General features: G+C 35.7%; 1 protein-coding gene across 1 annotated transcript in view; it reads right to left on the reverse strand.

The window, feature by feature from the left end:
* LAMA2 (laminin subunit alpha 2) overlaps positions 1-15,211 on the reverse strand; it is a 475,613-nt gene that overhangs the window by 417,373 nt on the left and 43,029 nt on the right. Inside the window, exon 4 of the mRNA XM_047102999.1 lies at positions 8,645-8,887. Coding sequence (XP_046958955.1) covers positions 8,645-8,887 — 243 coding nt within the window. The remainder of the gene's footprint in view (positions 1-8,644; positions 8,888-15,211) is intronic.

Below are 15,211 nucleotides of genomic sequence, written 5' to 3' on the forward strand. Positions count from 1 at the left end.
GTTGGATAGTTTACTTGTCCATCCAAGCCCCATGGTCAATTAATGGCAAAGCTACATCTAAAAGCCAAATCTAGGGCACATCCTAAAAGACAGCAGGTTGTGCTTTTGTGCCTTCTACTACAACCCTGCATTTCATTACCTAGCTTAACAGAAGCTTGTGTTTCTATTTGATTTTAGTAGATCCTGATAGATCCTAGTCCACAACACTGAGATAACCAGGTCTTAAGCTTTGGAAGCTATCATCTCAAGAGGCCATTCTCATCTGCTTTCTGTGGTCTTCATGATTTTTCAATACTAATGTATTAATTTGACAAGGATTTAGTGACACTTTCTGAGGACAATATTGTTAGGAAGAATCTATAAACTGATCAAAAGAGAGGAGGAACACAATCTTCTTAATGTTATCTTCATTACAAAGGTCTGCTTCTTAGATGACTTATGGATGTTTTTTTATGTGTGCAATTCCAAAATAGTTCAAATGCTCTGTGTATTCCAACTGAGTTCAAACTTGCTGTTTTGGAGGATGCCAGGTAATGCTTATCGTGATGAGGTACTTTCATGTTGTTGTTCAAGGTATTAACTGGCACTATGTTGTCAATGCAAAAATTATTTAAAAAATTTTTTTTAATGTTTATTTATTTTTGAGACAGAGAGAGACAGAGCATGAGTGGGGGAGGGGCAGAGAGAGAGGGGGAGAATCGGAAGCAGGCTCCAGGCTCTGAGCTGACAGCACACAGCCCGACGTGGGGCTCAACCTCAAGGACCGTGAGATCGTGACCTGAGCCGAAGTTGGACACTCAACCAACTGAGCCACCCAGGCGCTCCAGCAAAAATTATTTTTAGAGAAAGGAGGTCTCTATCCCTCCTTTAGGATCTGAAACCCTAACTAATTATTTCCTTAAATCTCTATTCATACTTGGTACAAATTAGTGATACCTGGCTTCTTTTCCATCAAGGAACAACTCCAAGGTAATTGTAAAAGGCTAGTTCCTCATTTGTACGCAAATTCACACGTGCAGTCATGCTGTACCCTCAACAATATTACATCAAAGAAAGACTTCAGAAACATTTTTAAATAAAGTGTTGGGTTTGTTTCTTCATTCTCCAGTATTCGCAGTTCTAAAAATCACCATAATGTCAGGTGATGAAAAGAGGAAGAAAAAAATATTCTGTGTATATAAAATTCTGTCACATAGGAAATCAAAATTATATCAAAGCTCTACTTACAGTTTACAGGAAAAAAAAGTGTCTTCAAGAATTAATGGTAGTTTCTCCAGGGATTTTTATACAAGCCTGCCATGTTTCAAAAGCAGAATCAAAGTGAATCTAAGTTCCATTTGAGTTGCGGTCCAGAAGAGTGGTAAGGAAAGGAAATCATATGTAAATATCTTTTCCTCTGTATGAGGAAATTGAAGCAAAATTGCTATGGTAACCATGCATATTTAGTTAGCAGTCTAGTGACAATCCAAAGAAATTAATAGGAATAATCCCAGCCAGAGAAAGGGGAGAATCTCATATAAGGGAAAAACATTCACGATGATTTTAATTCTAGGACCCCTAAAGTAGTGCCATCTATACAGCCCCATATTTGTCAATAGTATTAACATGATTCTTCTCTCTCAGCCATCTCTTCAGCCAATGATAACCTAGTTATAGCTCAAGTTTTATTTATTCATCTCAAACCCACCCAGAGATTCAGTCCACCAAAGCTAATCATGTTTCCTGACAGAAAAACATTAGTCTCTTTAGTTAGAAGTATTGTGGCTAGAATGACTGACTGATCCCCTTTCCTTAAATAACTGATGATCAGTTCTTCTCCAGGGTTTGGGAAGGCTGAAAATATCTAAACTATAAGTTAGGAGGAGGGACATCAAAATTACCAGGAGTACTTGTTTAAAATATACATAGATGGGGCGCCTGAGTGGCTTAGTCAGTTAAGCAGCCGAATTCAGCTCAGGTCACGATCTCACAGTCTGTGAGTTAGAGCCCTGCATCAGGCTCTGTGCTGGCAGCTCAGAGCCTGGAGCCTGCTTCCGATTCTGTGTCTCCCTCTCTCTCTGCCCCTCCCCTGCTTGCTGTCTCTGTCTCTCTCTCTCTCAAACATAATAAACATTAAAAAAAAAATTAAATATACACAGAACTTCCTAAACCCTTCCCAAATCTACTGAAGTATAAGCCCTGAACCCACAAATAGCTCTTTCAAATGCCCTCAATGATATCGAAATAAAACCAAGTTTGAGAGGAACCAGTGATACAAGCATGATTTTCACTGATCTCTAAGGGGTGGTTCTTACTAGAAGTTCTCAATAGCATCTTGGGGCAACTGCTCCCAACAGAGGCAGTACTTGAGCTGATAGAGTTGGCTCCCTGAAGCAATGCTGGAAGGGTTTATGCCTATGTAGCTGTTCCCATCAAAGCTTTTCTCTTTGGCCTCAAAAGAAAGGGAGGACTCCTGTGGTCTGTTGCTTCACACTCTACAACTCCTATTATGGACAGAGCTCAGTATCATTCTCTCAAAACAAGGCAAGACATGTTGCCTGCTAAGCCCTTTCATGGCATTGATGATACACAATTTTTCTAGAATGGAAATCCTTGAAGCCCTTTGTTCAAAGCTTCCTTCTGTTTACAGCTTGGATAACAACATACTGGGTCATATTATTATACCACCATTATGCTCCATTATTTCTCTTTTGCTGGACCCTGAGACTTGATCATCTCATAGCTCAGAGCGAACTCTTCTTCCTCTGGGTACAAGCCCAGGATGCTGGACAACAGGACTAATCTCTTCCTGGGAAGTATCTGAATCTAGATATCTAGGAGACTGGATGTGCTGCTTAAAGTATCCTATTGGTGAATCCACATGATCAATATTTGTGGATCTCTTCCAGGAAATGTGAGGTGGATGTCAGATAAGGGGCCAAGCCAGAGAATGTAGGGAAAAGATTGGGGTGGCTGAAAAACGAAAGTAAAGTATATAAGCAGAGATGATGCTACTAAAATTCAAAAGAACAGAAGGAAAAGCCAAATGGTTTCTAATAATGATATGGACAAAGGCAGTATTAAAATTTGGATACAGAAGAAGCTGAAGTTGGAGGCCATGATGTTAAAGGATATTTTAAAGGATTTTAATAGATCAATGAGGAATTTACCTAAGGTATCTTTCAGGTCTAAACAGATGAACTTTTCACCTGAAGTATAATATTCTAGAATGTTCTAAACATTTTGACACATGTCCCCAAAATTCTCCAGACAAGTAACAATGTAATAAACCTTAGACTCAATTGATTTCATATTCATCACAGAAGACTAATTCTATGAATATTCTATACCTATAATACAAACATTATTGCTTAATTAGTGGGTTAAAATTGAGACATGTTTATTTTATAATACCTGAATTCATGGATGGGCCTAAAAAATACTTTATTATTATTTCTTCTATTCTTTGACTTGACTTTATATTTAAAGGTTGTTGTGAAGTGCTGGAAGAAAATGATCATAATGCTCAGTCAAAAAATATATATTTCAAATCATAGTGAATATTTACACACTGTTGTCCAAAATAAAAATCTATCTAGAAGCACAATAAGATTTATAAACCAATAAAAGAGGAAATAGATGAGAGATGGCATATAAAAAGAAATACAAATGATGTGTAAGAAAACAGTTTCACCTCCTAGTACTCTTCCCCAAAATCCAGAAGCCCAGTCTAATAATGAGAAAACATTAGAGAAGGCAAAATTAGTAATATGACACAAAACACTTGACCAGTGTTCTTAAAAGTGATCAGGGTCATGAAAAACAAGGGAAGACTAGGAAATTTTCATAAATCAGAGGACACTAAGAAGACACAATGACTAAATGCAATGTAGTATCCCAAACTGGATCCCAGAAAACAAAAGAAAACAAACACTGATGATAATATGAATGAAATCTTGTATCAATGTATCAAAATAATGTATCAATGTTAATTTCTTAGTTTTGACCAGTTTTTGACAATGTTAATTTCTTGCATTTTACTAAATGCATGGTGGCTTTGTAAGATATTAACATTAGTAAGAGCCAGGTAAAGAAGAAATGGGGATTCTCTGTACTCTTCTTACATGTATATGCATTTAAAATGATTCCAAAATAATTTTTAAACATGTGTATGAGACTATGCTTCTTTTTATGGTAGTTGATATAATTAGTGTCAATACTACCAATGATAACTACAGCAACTGGAGAAAAATGTAAAAACATTTACTTAAAGCCATCTGAGAGTTATCAAGAAGGTGAAAAATAACCTTCTCAATATTAAGGAGAAGAAATATGTCTAAAGAGGCAATTAGTATTTTGTGACAGCTTTTGTCTGATGGGTATTTCCCTGTCCAGAAGACACGGTTGAGAGACTGAGCAGTGCTCTGATAGCCTTAATGTTCTGGGAAGACATAAAACTTGTATGGACAGGACTATGGTAAATCCCGCATACTTTGGTTTAGACTAAAAAAAAAAAAAAAAAACAGGGAGCCTAAAGTAAACCAGAATTAATGCAACTGTGACTGTGTTACAACACAGCTTTGAGTCATCTAAGACCCAGAAATTTGAATTCCTACAATTGTATTAAGATGATCCATATTGCCATTGCCCGGCAGAAGCATCAGAAAATCCTCACAAGGTAAAGATAATATCTTAGGCCTCAAACTGTTTCTATACATACATTTTTAAATATAACTTTTTTTATGCAAAAATAATCAGAATTGTTGAGGATATAAGACATCATAAAAAAGAATCAGCAGATGAAACAGATAACATGTATCCACAGAGGCCAGATATTTGAATTATCAAATAAAAACTCTTAAATAATTGCTACTTTATGTTCAAGGAGATAAAGATAGAATGTTAAAAAATTAAATATAATTTTGTTAAATATGTAAATAAATATATAAAATTTCAGGATAAAACTAGATACTAAACTATTTGAAAATAAACCAAAGATAAATTCTAGAACTAAAAAATGTACTAATGAAATGAAGAATCCTATGAATAGTTTCAATAGCAGATTTTACATAGCTAAAGAATTAGTGAACTGGAAGTAAGCCAGAAGAAAATATCTAAAATAAAGACTAGAAGGCCAAAAGGATGATATACAAAAGAGGGTAAGATACATGGTGTATATAGTGAGAAGTTCCAAATTATTTTTAATTATATTTATAGAGGAGACAGAATGGGAAGGAGCAGTATTTGGAGAGTTAATAGGCTAAATTATTCCCTGAACTGATGAAAGGCATAATTCTGCAAATATACAAACCAAATAAATCTTAGTACAGAAAATAAAAGGAATCATCTATAGCAGCACTGCTCAGAACTTTGTACAATGATTGAAATGTTCTATTCTTTATAATTCAAAGTGGTAACTGCTAGTCACAGGTGGCTACTGACTACTTGATATGTGGTTGTGCAACTGAGGACCTGAATTATAATTTTATTTGCATTAATGAAATCTAAATTAAATAAACACATATAGCTAGTGATTATTACATTGCATAGTACAGATCTGGATAATCATAGTAAAACTATGGAAAAACAAAAACAAAGATAACATCTTTAAGGAAATCAAAGAAAATAGATAGACAATAGATAGTTATTCAATAGCTAACTTTTCTACATAAACAATGGAAACCAGAAGACAACAAAATATTCCAAAAGAAAAAACGTGCAAATCTATAATTCTATACCTAATAAAACTATCCATCAGCATTGGAGGTAAATTGTGTTATATGCCTAGCTTAACCCATAGCCCATATTAGAGATGAATTTACATATTGACCTTAAAACTTTTGAGATACTAAGACTTGTTTTTGATTTCCCTGTATTCTGAGAAGTCATCTTCTGAGACGGCTACTTTGGCTCAGCTGGGGAAATTTGTCTCTGTAAACCTTTCTATTGTTGCCTTTATACTTTTTTTTTTTTTTTTTGCATTTGCTGGTTTGTGTATTTGTTTCTCTTATTTGAGTATTATGTCAATTCTCTGGGAAGTTTTGAACATAAGCACTGATTATATTTCAGGTGGTACACAAAAAGTATCATTTCAAAACTAAAAGTTAATGATAGTTAAGATTTATTTCACAGTCATGGGTCTGGGAAATCCATTCTTCTATATTCTTCATATTATATATTGTTCTATAGTGTGATACCCCAGAATTAGGACTCTTTCTACTTACACTGGATCCTGTATCTCTGTCTCCTCTAAACTCTTGAGTTTATCAATTACCAACTTTAAAAAAGAAAAATCAACTTCCATTCTTTACTAGAGGATGGAAAAAAAAACATCAATCTGGGAGGTCAGGGGACCTTCATTCTCAGCTCAGTTTTGTTACTACTGACTTGGAAGTTTTGGAGAATACATATCACCTAACACCCCTGGACCAGTTTATCCTAAAAAGTAACATGTTTCACAGAGTAAGCTATTTAAAATGAAGCAGATATCTTAGGAGAGGTCCAAGTTTAATTTTTCCTCTTAAATAGTACCATTGTATTTCAAATATTTCAAATTACTTTCTTTTCCTAGCCTCATCCGCTTTCTTATAAGAAAGAAATAGACCTAAATGCCACAGAGAAAGTTGAGTAAGTTGTTTCTAATAGTCACCATCAAAGACTAGTTTTTAGTGTCTAGGAGTGAAAACGATATAGCCAGTTAAACAAACAAAGAAACAACATATCTGTTTGTTCCTTGTTGGCAGGCTGACATGGTTGAAATAATGGAGAACTACCATGAATGCAGGGACAGCATGCTTTGAAGATATGCATGTAAACTTATAGGTTATGTATCTACCAAGACACTTTTTATATTGTTCAACCAATTTCCGAATTGGACCATTTTTTCCAGGTACAAAAATAGCTCTATAATAGTATAAATATAAATACATAATTATGAGTTCTGGGTAAGCACTAGATCCAGGAGAAAAATAATAAAAATTCAACTCAAATACATTATCTCTGCACACACTCCCTACTCCTATATCCTCAGGCCAATCTGGCCAGGAATTGGATGCCTCTGGGCACAAAGCAGGTTGAACAGCTGTTTGACTCACTGCATTTGACTCCTTGTCATTTGGCAGATTGAGATCTCTGCTGAGAGCACCATTTGGAATTTTTCTTCCCCGAAACTGGTATTTCCGTACATGGAATTTGAAATATAGTGAGGCTTTAGTATACATTCATAGAATAATAGTGCCAAAAGGGAGTGTGACCAATTTATATCAAAAATACAACTTCCTCCAAAAGTGTTTCAAAAGATAACCCTCAACTGGCTGAGACTGGCCTGATAGAATATGAATATGGATTCAGTGAAAATGTGACTATAAAAAATGATACTGCCTTCAGGTGTGTGGACTAGAGAGGAGTGACTATCAGACATGAGTATAAGTTGAGATACATGTAAGCAGATAGGACGAAAGTAGCCCGGCCACATATACCGAAGAGAGAAAGATTAGGAAAATACCATGAGAGAATGCAAGAGAATCACTAAGTCAAGGTTTGGGTATTTGAGAGGAGACTGCTACTATTAACTACTACAATACTACAACTACTACTAATGATAGTTATTATTATTATTACAGCAGCAAGAGTAAAAATAGTTCATGCTTACAGAACACTTAATACAGGTCTGTCAGCACTGTTCTAACACTTTAAATATAATGATTCTTTTAATCTGCTTAATGATTATATGACATAAGGGCTATTAGTATTTTTACCGATTCATGGAAGATGAAACTGAAGCACAGAGAACTTAAGTCACTGACTCAAGATGATACAGATGGTAACAGGTGAAGCCATGATTTGAATAAATGTGAAATCTTAACCAAGGATAAAAGATGCTACAAGAAGCTGAACACTTTTGAATTAAGCATGAAATAAGCAAATCCTGACCAAAAACACACAAATAACCCAACCATACCCCTCCCTATGTGGCAAGAGCAGAAAAACATGCAAAAACCAACACAATTCCCTTTGATTTAGGTCCTTCATATCAACTATATTTCTTCCTAAATTTCAGGTCTTTTGTCCCCTTCTTTTTTTTTTTAATGTTTATTTATTTTTGAGACAGAGAGAGACAGAGCATGAATGGGGGAGGGGCAGGGAGAGAGGGAGACACAGAATCCGAAGCAGGCTCCAGGCTCCGAGCTGTCAGCACAGACCCCCATGCGGGGCTCGAACTCACAAACCGCAAGATCATGACCTGAACCGAAGTCAGACGCTTAAACCACTGAGCCACCCAGGCACCCCTCTTTTGTCCCCTTCTTGAGACCATAATATACACAGATCTAAGGCTTCCCTGAGGGTCTCAATCTTTCTCCAATTATGAGCAATCTCATTGTCAAAAGAAAGTCTCTTAATATGTAAAATTAATCACTGACTTTCCAACTTAAACCCTTTCTTCTTCTCTGATCTTTATTGAGGTTGGGACACACACATTGGACGAAGGTAGTTAAAATTCTAATCACCTTGGGTTTTCTCTTTTTATTTAATAACTCATTTAAATGTACTTCTGCTAAATCCTATTTTAAAATCTCCCTGACATTAATTACTGATATGTTCACATCTTTCTGACAGGCCTACTTTGCCCTCTGAAATGTACTTATGGTGAGTTTTCTCATCTTACCTCTCCATTTTCTAAGGGGTGTATCTTGGAATAAAATGAAGTGCAGATGACCTCATCGTCTTTGGCATATGATGGCGGTCCAGTGCGGGGATAAATATTGTAAAGTGTTAGACACTCCGTGTCTGTCACAGCATGATACTGCCAAGGCTTGTATTCGACATCATCAAGTGAGCGTTCCAAAATCCAGTTTCCAGGCCGCGGGGAATTAGCTGCTTTCACAATCACATAAGCAATCTGGAACACCTGGAGAAGAGTGACCACAAAAACACGTAACTTTGAATTCCAAAGTATTCTCACCATTTGTTTTGCAAATGTAGAGCTTAATGCTACGGTAAGTTTTATTTCAGATTTTCTTCTATAACCCTATTATGTTCTCTGAAATGATTTTACTGTTACATGCTCATGTTTAATACCTTTTTCTAAAATACCGTGTTTCATCTTGACAGCCGTGACTTTAAAAGAAATGGGTTAAGATTAGATTTTAGTTCTCTAACAAATAATTGACATCATTTCATCTGATTTTTTAAATTCCATTATAATCATGATCACCTAAAGCATTCATTAAACACCAATTTACTCACCCTACTGTATTAGAGGATATAAAGTATGAGTCCGAAACTCCATGTGTGGGTAAGTGTTGGATTGTTTAGAAAATATACTTACTTATATCACCTAATCCTCAGAAAAGTACCATGTAGGTGGAATTAGTATGACGAGCAAAAATAACAAAGAGCTTCAGAGGCATAGACTTGTGTTCAAATTGTATTCTCAGTATTTATGTGACCTTGGGCAGATGATTTTACTTTCCCAACTTTTAGCTTCCTTTCCTACAAATTAGGGTTAATAATAAGCACAGTACTGACAGACAATGTGGATTCAATGAGATAATGTATAAAAAGTACCTGGAAAAGGACTTGTAAATACTCAATAAATGTCGATTACTTTACAACACCCAAAGAGAAAATAATGGAGAAGAAATTCTGGGACCTGCAGACAACTGATTGAAATAAAATTAAATAAAGGGTGACTATACTTTCTGAACAAGAAGTAAACATGTATTTTAAAAAAGGAAGATAAAGAAAGACATGAAGTTACTACATATCAACAGGGTGACAATTGAGGGGATTGTGGCAAACCTTTATTTTGAAATCTACATAAAGTATGAAGGCATAAAAAGTAAGCATTCTAGATGTTTTGCGAAGGTGCATAACCAATGAAGTCCAAAAGAATAATGCACAAACATTATTGAGTGACATTTATATGCAATGCCCTGGGTAGAAAGATAGATATAAGCTAGTTTAAATTACAGTCCTACCATTCATGGGTTGATAATATACTGTAATAATGAGACACATAAAAAGTATACTAATAATAAAGCAACATGATATGTTTCTGCTTAGTAAATACTATGGTATATGGGGAGACTGAAAACTCTAAGCTCTGAGGAATTAGAATCACTGCAATGGTACAAGTGGGAGGACGGGCCCACAAAAATGTGACTAAGGGCCCACTGGACTACAGAGGGAACACAGAGGAAATTCTGAAAGAAATGTTCTAGAAATAAACTTCGTCTGCTTCATAGTTTTGACATGAGCCCTTCATGAATGCATGTACAGTGTCCATAGGCAACTCTAAAGAGATGAACTTAAAAATATGAAAAGTTTTAAAAATAGAAGGGGACAACATGAATAGTGCTGATGCTGGTCTTTTGTGATGTTTATGAGAACATGGGCACAGGTGTGCTCAGAGGGGAAACACAAGCCATCAAATGATTGAAAGTAGGACCGGTATTGGCCTTTTAGGCACAGTTGTGGAAAAACTAGTTATTAAAATTCTGAAATACTTCTGTACTTGTTGGTAAATCGCTGCTGCCCAAGCCTCCCAAATGCCTCCTCTCCCCTGAGACCATCTAGTTAACCTCAGTGTAGCAAGGAACAGCCAAGACATCTGCTGTCATTGGTTGGGGCTTTGGCAGTTCTGCTTTACTATCACTCCAAGTGGGAAATATTATGAATGTGTAAATATAAATTCATAAATAGTATGAATTTATAAATATAAGCTTATAAATATAAATTTACAAAGGTATATAAGTAAGTATAAGTGCAAATAGACACATATCCACGTATGCGCATATGTGCTTTGACATTTTGGGGAAGGTATACATATACATGTTAAAGCTATTCACCTCTGGGGTTTGAGGATAAGGAGTCGAGAAGGAGAAGAGATTTTACTATTCATCCAATATCTTGCTATATTAATTGTATTAACATAAATGTCTTAGTTTTTAATAGATATTTTCAATTTTTTTAATGTTTATTTATTTTTGAGACAGAGAGAGAGCATGAATGGGGGAGGGTCAGAGAGAGAGGGAGACACAGAATCCGAAGCAGGCTCCAGGCTCTGAGCTGTCAGCACAGAGCCCGATGTGGGGCTCGAGCCCATGGACGGTGATATCATGACCTGAGCTGAAGTTGGACGCCCAACCGACTGAGCCACCCAGGCACCCCTTTAATAGATATTTTTAAAATAAAGAACAATTAATCAAAAAGTATCAAAAAAATAAGAGTAGGAGTAAGAAGAAACATACTCTATTAATTGTTATCCAAGATATTTGTGGTTTCTGCATTGTTTTTGGTGTTATTCATGAGGAAGTATTTCTCTTAGACATTCTGTATTCAACAATCCATGCACGTGGAATTTTTTTATAAATAAATTCATTGAGGAACATACCAATTGATTAATCTGATATAACACAGAGATAGTTCTTTCTACTATAAGCATAAAGCACTGATCTTAATTTCTCGTAACGCTAAATTATTCACAGCAAGGTCTGTAAAATGATGAAAAAAAATTAAAATAACTAAATTGTGATCTCCGAAAGGTCAGAGACTATAGCTTTTATATCTTGAAAGATGCTAAAATCCTTATAACTCTTGAAATAGTGGGCATTCAATATTAATTACTTTCATTTGCATAACCAGAGTCACTGTTACATGCTACCATGTTACTTCTACTAGCTTAACACTTTTTTTTATCTGTTAGATCTTGATTCCCACTCAACACTAGAGTATTTTTTCACTTGCAAGAACTAAGACATACGTTACTTGGGTATTCATTATGTTATGCCTCTATGAACTAAGGAAATTGCTTCAACTCTTTTACCCTCTGTTCCCCAATGTTTATTTTCCAAAGTCAAAACCATGGAAGACATAATGAAATGATGAAAACAAAACACAGCATGTTCTTTGGAAAAAGAATCTATGTAAATATTTTAAATTAGTATTCAGGAAAAAAAATTGCACACATGTATTTTTTTTAAATGGAAAACAAAAAGAGGAATAGCAAAGCACAATTAGAGATCATAGGTGCCCGATAAGAAAAATATACACGGAAATTATAGATAAAGAATTTTGTTTAGAAAGCAGATCATCAAGCAAATATGGAAAGAGTCCAAATTCTCCTAGCACAACAATGTGGATTTATGACTTAGGAGCTTCTGCGTTGGTTCTGGAATAGTAGATGAAATCCATGAAACAAAGTTATACTAGAAACCCCACAGATTCTTTCTATAATTCAATATAACAGCCAGCATTTAGTGACATGGAAAAGCAGCCACTGCCTTAGAGAACATTGGAGGAGTCCCATTTCAAAACAATATCCCTCTTTCATTTGCTTTCTATGGATTCTTTCACATTTCATGCAAAATTAATTAAATTAGCTTGCATGTAGTATTTTGAATAAACTTTTAAAAATGTGGTAGACAGCATTATTGAAAAACACAATGAATAGTAGTATTCTTTGAAGGCATCAGAGAATGACTGTGGAAATTTTAACAGTGATGTTCTAAGTACAACATTTTAATGACCCTAATAGAATAATTTTCTAATGTACCTATGCCACTTTTATTAACTATGTCTTGTTTTCCAGTATAAAGACTTGTCAAAATCAGTAATTATAAACCCTTTTTTTTAAAGATTCACAAAACCCTAATCTGTGGTGTGCAACAAGGAAAGCAAACACCTCATTAGAGGAAGTACAAAAACTCTGTGACAGCCGGGCTTCGATGAACCTTAGTGAGACACAATACCGCAATTTTTTTCCCTCTGTCACGGGCATTTTTTTTACAAACTTCATGGCTTGCAAAAAATCCAAATAACTTTTGAAATAACATCAAATGTTGGACATTTTACTGGAACAAAGACAACTTTCTATTTCATATTCCATTCAGATATCACCTAGGAAAATATCATGTAATTACGACACGGATGCAGCATTAAATTAGATGTTCTTTCTTTAATGTGTATAGTATTAAAAACTTGATCTCATTTAGAGAATTGGAATTGGTGAACAGAATCTTCTGAAGAATCCTTCAGTTCCAAAATAACAAGGAACATATGCAGTGATGTTTTGCCCATCATGGCTGAGAGAAGATAATACTGTAACAGTACTGGGGTAAAAGAGGAGACCTCACAGCCTAAAGTGAGCAACCTAGTAACCCTCGCTATTCTAGCTCGTGCCCTGGGCTGAATATCTTAGCTCACCTATAACCTATGTGGATAAGTCTGACATCTACAACCAATTTCTAACACATGAATTGTTAGGTCTGGATTTTTAAAAATTATTCTCTTCTATAACTCTCAGGAATCCACTGTATTCCAGTTTCTTTGTGTTCAGAAGCATCACAGATCTAGGAAAATGCTACCAAAGAGTACTGAATTTTGTGGATTTCACTGAGACTTTTGAGTGACACTGGCACATAGTTAAGAGAGCTAGGTCAAAGTATGGCTCCTTAATGATGTAGCAAAGCCATAGAACCTTAGTTTCCGATAGACCTGATCCACATGAAAGCCATAAAAATATTAACAAAGGTTACTCTCTATGGAAGATGAAACTTCATCCTTCTCATAGGACTTGACTTAAATTACTCTCTTCCATTTTTTCTTTACTAATCTCTCAAGAGAACAACATGTGGTCATCTAAATTCTTCTCACTGTTGGGCTCTACCTCCTTCCCAACATTGCTGTCTGTGGACTTCCTATAGCAAACAGTTGTTCATATAGCAAAACTGCTTAATTATGAGGAGGCTTTGCATTATTATAGCACCCGCTCTTGCCAATGTTATGGATGTTAAAATTTCTACTTGGTGTGATGCCAACTCTAACACATTTTAAAAACTCATCTGTATTCTTAGTTCTACTAGTAAGTTTGTCAAATTCTCTCACTTATCCATACAGGAATATTAGCATTCAGAAAACAATGAGATTACACATTTTGAGAACCAGAAAGGGCTTTAGGAATCAGGTGTTTCCAGGCTCAGTTCCACTGGAATAATCTGGGAAGCTGTATAGATATGCACATAATATATATGTTTGAGCTGACGGGTATAGTTCACGTGATCATCTGCTCTTTCACCTGAGACCTCAAAAGAGAGAAAAAGAAATAAAATAGAACCCAATAAGAGCCAAAATACATGGATAAGAAGAGTTCACCTTTTCTTTTTATTTTTTTTTTAGTGTTTACTTATTTCTGAGAGGGAGAGAGACAGAGAGACAGAGAGTGACATAGAGCACGAGCAGGGGTGGGGCAGAGAGAGAGGGAGACACAGAATCCGAAGCAGACTTCAGGATCTGAGCTGTCAGCACAGAGCCTGACACAGGGCTTGAACCCATGAACCACCAGATCATGACCTGAGCCGAAGTTGGACGCTTAACCGACTGAGCCACCCAGGTGTTCCAAGAAGAGTTCATCTTTTATCTGGAAGGTCCATGATACTTGGCTGATGAGGGAGAGCAGAGGTCATGGCCTTAAGTACTCAGAGTGTCTGTAGCCCTGAAGAAGCTCAGGAGGACCTCACAGAGGCTGGTCAGATAAGAAGCAGGGGTGAGAAGAGGGGCCAAATGCAGGGAATTCATCGAAAGTCTGAGTACAACATAAGATTCACTCAAAGACCAGCTCTCATCAAACCACATATAACCAAGTTCTTATTCTCCAGCAAAAATTTCTGGGCAATCACGGAGAAGTGGCTCATTATAATCTTGAAAATGCTCTGAAGAGATTTTTCTACAGATTTTGATAATACTATTTATTACTAGACCTTGTTTAAATCAAATTCCAACAGTAAAAGCATTTAAATGATGCTCTAACTTAAAAAAAAATTAACCTCCAATTATTTGCAGGTTAGTAGAAATACCTCCAATTGTTACTTTCTGGGTTTTATGTTTCCTATAAATTTGCACAAACTTCACTAAACCTAGAATAACGTGGTAGGAAGTCCAGAAGGATTGCCCCCTTGTCAGCTTATACTTCCATTCAGACAAGTTCATTTACAATCATTTACATTCTAAAAGGATTTGCAATTGTCACTTAGTTGTCCTAGGCAGCCCATTTATTCTACTTGACATGCCCCACTCCAAGTGTATACTACAATAGCTGAGCGTCAATGTAATGTGTTACAGGTAAGAAAATGTGTGATTTCAACTCAGGGTAAGTGCTTCATGTGTTGTAAGAGAAACAGAATCACTGTATCCTCAACTAAAACAGCCTTTTTTATACTAACCTTAAACTCAT

Source organism: Lynx rufus, unplaced genomic scaffold (assembly GCF_022079265.1).
Source record: "Lynx rufus isolate CCGP_SWC_20201006 ecotype Redwood Valley unplaced genomic scaffold, mLynRuf1.p SCAF_6, whole genome shotgun sequence".
NCBI lineage: Eukaryota > Metazoa > Chordata > Mammalia > Carnivora > Felidae > Lynx > Lynx rufus.